The sequence below is a fragment of the Semicossyphus pulcher genome, unplaced genomic scaffold (assembly GCF_022749685.1).
Source record: "Semicossyphus pulcher isolate SPU_LCO1_2020_fin unplaced genomic scaffold, fSemPul1.0.p SCAF_2, whole genome shotgun sequence".
NCBI classification, from domain to species: domain Eukaryota; kingdom Metazoa; phylum Chordata; class Actinopteri; order Labriformes; family Labridae; genus Semicossyphus; species Semicossyphus pulcher.
The window spans coordinates 10,231,905-10,237,675 of record NW_027211693.1 but is presented as its reverse complement, the minus strand read 5'-3'; the positions used below and the strand labels follow the sequence as shown (position 1 = coordinate 10,237,675).

General features: G+C 43.5%; 1 protein-coding gene across 1 annotated transcript; it reads left to right on the top strand.

Moving 5' to 3' along the window:
• Nucleotides 1-877: 877 nt before the first annotated feature.
• Nucleotides 878-4,399, top strand: pitx2 (paired-like homeodomain 2). Its single transcript, XM_069669830.1, has 3 exons — nucleotides 878-1,228; nucleotides 1,732-1,931; nucleotides 2,801-4,399. The coding sequence occupies exons 1-3, from the start codon at nucleotides 1,045-1,047 to the stop codon at nucleotides 3,356-3,358; spliced, it is 942 nt and encodes a 313-aa protein (XP_069525931.1). The 5' UTR covers nucleotides 878-1,044; the 3' UTR covers nucleotides 3,359-4,399.
• The last annotated feature ends 1,372 nt before the right edge of the window (nucleotides 4,400-5,771 follow it).

Below are 5,771 nucleotides of genomic sequence, written 5' to 3'. Positions count from 1 at the left end.
CACTGTCTTCAATTAATATAAGACACTATAACATTCCGCATCCCCATGTAGGCGTGCATGCGTTGCACCAGCTGCACATGTGCTCCTTTTAACATACTGCACATGTCTGGCAGTTAGCGTCAGTTGACAAGTGCGCACAGACACTTTTGGAGCAGGCTGGCACATCCCTCCTTTTCAAGCTCAATTTATTTTCTTCCTTGAATGTTCTTCCTTTCAAAGAATCACTGTGCTGTAGTGGGTTTCTGTGTTTGCACTGTGCATATTTCTTTCATACGGCTTTCAATACAATCCGCTCGGTGGCTCGCTTTATCCACATTGAGTCCCTGAGTAAACTGCGGTGACAGAGCCTGCGAGCACGCGGCTCAGCCTGGGTATCAATAGAACGGCATCGTTTTACTGGGCCACTGGACCCATCTCATAAAATGAGGCCAAACTGTGTTATTTTCATTTTTATTTGGTCTTGGGCTGCTGCGCAACTACAGCTCGGAGCGCCGCGGGTACACCGTGCGTCCCATCTCTCTTTACATGCTTTTATTTGGAAGAGAAAAAATAAGCGCCAGTGCCGGCATAAACACATTGGCACACATATCTCGTTTCTGAAGGCTCCGGTTGGTTGCTCCCACCGTCATATCCACATGGATGTGCCTGTCAGAGAGAATATGGGCGGGCGCTCCATGGTGACGTGGAGGTCTAGAGAGAGGCGCAGTTGGACAGGCAGTGCGCATGCAGGCAACAGCTGAAATGAACACAGAGCGGTGTAGTGCGTGTATGCCTCTGGATCTAATATCACCTACCTGTCCTTGTCACTCTGATAGTCAGCCGAGGTAGCCGCTGTTTACAGCCGATGCTATGGCAGCACTCAGTGGTCTATTTTAAAGCGTTTTCCAGTTAAACCAGAAAGAGGGAACCGCAGGAAGGAACCGCTCAGCTGTGCGTTTTTTTTGGAGAACTGAACACATTCCGCAGACGGACTTTCCGCCCATCCTTGCTGTACTAAAGAGGACTTTATCTGCGTTTGACAGCCAGTTTTGTGATCTTTTACCCATGAACTCTATGAGGGATCCATTAAACATAGACCATCACCACCTAACAGGGAATAAACTTGCCTCCACGCACCACACGGCTCTGGCGATGGCCTCTAGTTTACAACCGCTGCAGCGGACTGTGGACTCCAAACACCGGTTAGAAGTGCACACGGTGTCGGACACGTCCAGCCCGGAGTCTGTCGGTAAGAGCCGCCTTGGGTGCAGATGTTCTCAGCAAGGCGCCGCAGATGTCGTCTTGATATCAAACAAAAAGATGATCGCCGTAAACGGAGTTTTACATGCATGCAAATAGGCGATTACAGCTGTCAATTTACGCACAGATCATTAGTTTTGACACTGACCCGTGTGTGGTGAAGGAGTGAAAAGTTTCTGTGTTATGTAAATGAAAGACAGCTTGTCTTGTGTCAACTGGAATTAGTCAGGCATTTACATATATCCTCAGTGTCTGATTAAAACAAGAAGTCCACTATAATCTCACATTTTAATAAAAAATTCTAAACATGGAGGAATGTATTTGGGTTTATTTTATGAATTAGTAGAGCATTTCTTTCTCGCTGAGGACTGTGAGCAGCTCATCCATTTCCCAACAGTGTTATGGATTCCGGATTTTTCTCTCTCTCTTTCTAAAGCATACAGGCCTTAATCCGCCTGGCCCTGACTCAATCCACTTCTTTCCTCTTGACAGAAAAAGAAAAGATCCAAAATAAAAACGACGACTCCTCAGATGACCCGTCCAAAAAGAAGAGGCAGCGGCGGCAGAGGACTCACTTCACCAGCCAGCAGCTGCAGGAACTGGAGGCCACTTTCCAGAGGAATCGCTATCCGGACATGAGCACGAGGGAGGAGATAGCCGTGTGGACCAACCTCACAGAGGCCCGGGTCAGGGTGAGTACTCCCCTGGGTGCATACAAAAACAATTCCTGTGTTTTAATTCGGGTAATGTGTGCCAACTGTCCGGTTAACCTACAAATATATTATACCCTAATATTTTACGCACGGACACAAACTTTACGCGAGGCTTGTAGTTCCTTGAAAATAACGTTTGACACAGTTTTCAGATGCAAAACAAATAATCAGAGTCTTGTTTAAATAAACTGATGCTTCAAGCTCAATTTCACTGGATTGTATGTGTTTATCTATTAGGGCTAAAAATAATTCCAATCCTCTGCACACAATGCAAAATAAACAGCTTTAGCAAAAGCTAATTTATGCTTCTCGGCACATTTTAATCTTTTCAGTAATTTCATATGAAAATAGGACAGAAATTAATCATTTATACGCCTTTTGTGTGTAATTAAACATGATTAGGTCGTTAACAGTTGAGGCTATTGACATTTGTCAGTGGCAGATACCAGTCGTGTTCTGCTGTTCGTGTGAAAGAGGTGCAAAGCTTGTATTTTGCGATTGTCGCCCTGGTGTTGTGTGATTAAGGTCAGCGCGCAGAGGAATACACATCCTCTCCACTTTAAGATGGTGCAGTGACAGCACAGTGTGTATTCTGTGCAGATAAACACGGAATCAAAGCCCAGGAATTGTCTGCACAGGGACGCAAAGATTTACAGGGATTTTTGGATTTACAGACATTATTTAAATGTTGCGCGAAATTTCAATTCTGACCCAAAATTAAAAAATTGTGTTTCTGATATTAAGAACTTCTTCCAGATTAGGCAACGTGAGACATATAGATGCTTTAACATATTAAGTAATACTAAAAAAATATATTTCTAACCTTTTTCTTATTTCCTTTGCTTTAGGTTTGGTTCAAGAATCGGCGAGCCAAGTGGAGGAAACGGGAAAGAAATCAACAAGCCGAGCTTTGCAAGAACGGCTTCGGCCCGCAGTTCAATGGACTCATGCAGCCCTACGAGGACATGTACCCCAGCTACACGTACAACAACTGGGCCGCCAAAGGCCTCACGTCGGCCTCCTTATCCACCAAAAGCTTCCCCTTCTTCAACTCCATGAATGTCAACCCCTTGTCCTCGCAGACCATGTTCTCGCCGCCGAACTCCATATCCTCCATGACTTCCAGCATGGTGCCCTCGGCGGTGACTGGCGTGCCGGGCTCCAGTCTGAACAGCCTCAATAACTTGAACAACCTCAGTAACCCGTCCCTCAACTCGGGGGTGCCCACGCCGGCGTGCCCCTACGCGCCTCCGACCCCTCCTTACGTGTACAGGGACACTTGTAACTCCAGCCTGGCCAGCCTGAGACTGAAAGCCAAGCAGCACTCGAGTTTTGGATACGCCAGTGTGCAGAATCCAGCCACTAATCTGAGCGCTTGCCAATACGCCGTGGACAGACCCGTCTAATACCTACCTGCACTGCAAAAAATAACCACCTTAGCACGTCATTATAGGGGCTGATAGCGGCGCTTTAAGTGTTATTTTTCTCTGGAGGGAGTGAGCAAGTCTGGCGGGGAGATAATTGTACCTTTTTCATGCATTTTGGGAATTTTCTTGATGATATGGCATTTTTTTTAAATCCTAGTCTGAGTGTGATTTGCATTATTCTGACTTTATTCAAATTACAGCCACTTGTTCATTGAAAATTCCCAAACTTGTCAAAAAAAGGGAGATTATTCCCTCGCGGTTGATACTTTTATTTTGGAGGGGGGAAAAATCTGATGGTGAAGTTGGTAAAAAGCCCAAATGGTTTGTTATGGTGGTCATTTTTTGCAGTGTGTGGGTAATTACAAACAGCCGGCCACAGGAACAAGAGACTACTACAACTACTTTTTCATTTTTCAAAAAAGGGCACTAGAAGACTGAACCACTGAAGCAAGCTCAACTCCAGCTCGGAGTCCAAGTGAAACGGGAGATTTTTCGCTTTATTCCCCTTTTGATGAGCGCAGGCCTTCTTCGCAGTCAAAACGGCCTGTTTTCATTTTCTCATCACGAGGGTGTTATTTTTTTTTTCTTTCTCTGGTGGATTTTTGGACGTTAATTGTTGACTGAAAAAAAAGGTTGTATATATATTTGACTTCTCATCTCCTGTTTGTCGAAGCGAATGCGCTATAACCCTCCAGTCCTCTCCAGGTTCAACTTATCAACGCATGTGGAAGAAGAAGAAGAAAAAAAACCCTAAAAAGGAATCATGTTTTGCTTGCAAACAAAAGGGAATGTACATACTAAAACGCACCAGTTGTGTGTTTCTAACATATTATAAATTTATTATTAATGTCTGTGTGAATATCGATTTAGAATAGCAATTCTGGATTAAAAAAAAAGAAGAAGAAGCATCAAAAATGTTCCTGCGACAGATTATTTGGTTTTTGCTCTGTGTATACTATTTGGTACGGAATTATGTTTTTTTTTTTCCAACATCCAAAAAAACTATTGTGTTTTATTTAATGGAAGTAAATATATTGTTGAAAAACACTCTTCTGATGGGGGACTTTTATTGAATCTTTGTGTTAGTAGTGTGTTAGCGGAGTGTAAAGCAATGACAGTCTGTCTATAGCCTTTCGATTATGTGAGCTACTTGTGCGGCTAATCTATAGAGGAAAACAATGGGCCGCTCCAATACACATAGCATGAAGAGCGAGATGCTCCGTCAGATTAACTGCTGAATACATGTCTGCTGCTCACAGAGCCCCGGCTGCTCACTGGTGCTTGAAATAACACGGGAATCAACAAACAGGAGTTGGACCACACAACAATGACGAGAGTCCATCAGGGTTGTTTTTTCTGTGTTTGAAGTCACGTCTCTGAAGGGGATAATTAGAAAACAAGCCACATTTTAAGCAGTAAATCTGATTTAATTAACGCTTTAATACGGAATTTAGAAAAATGCATTTGCCAAAATTTTAAATTTTCACAAATGTATAAAAATATGATATAATTAGATCTAAATTAAACTTAAAAGTGTGTTTTTAAGGGAATACGGTCATAGTTTTAAAGCAAACATTTCTGCTTTCTGTCCCACAAACCTAAATCTCCTTTACGCAAGCCACCTGACTGACTCATGCGTCTGTTTGCCTTTGCATCGCTGCTTTCTTTTATATTCTGGCACTACTTTTTTGTTTTGTTTTTTTACAAAGCTATGAAGCAAAACAAAACATGCCTTCTAGGGAAACTATGATTCACAAGCTTAAGCAAACACGCGCGCACGGAAGAGATACAGAGGTATGTGGGCAGAGGCGGACTGCTGGGAGGAAGAGGAGGCGGGGAAGGAGTGCTGCTTCCCGGCTGCAGGCAGGGAGGAGAAGCCGGGGAGGAAACACAGCAACGCTCCCCGCAGAAAATAAGAGAAAGAAATAGGGCCATGTTTTGGGTTTGTGGGCTGAGCTCCGCGTAATTCAGCTTCAAAATGATTACAATGTACGTTGTTGGCGTTTCTTTTAAAAGAACTTGTCTCAATTAAATACAACAGAATATTTAAGCAATTGTGGCAACTCGGTGAAATGGCTGAAGTCATGCTGTAAGAGGCCTTAGGTCATCTCTCCAGGGGATTATAATGAGGAGAAATAAATCACAGTTAGTCCCAAGTGTTGTTTTTACAAAATGTGCTCAATAACAAACACAGGAGAAACACTCCTCTCTTTTATATGAATACAGCTAATTCTCTGACCTCCTCACCCTCCACAATTAGATTTCCCTCATAAAAAAAAAACAAGCACGCGGGTCTTTTTGTTGCACGAGTGTCACCTTTTGATGGAGTCTGTAACGCGGAGCAATAATCAGTTGACAGGGAGGATAAGCCTCGGCTGCTGTACAGCCGAAT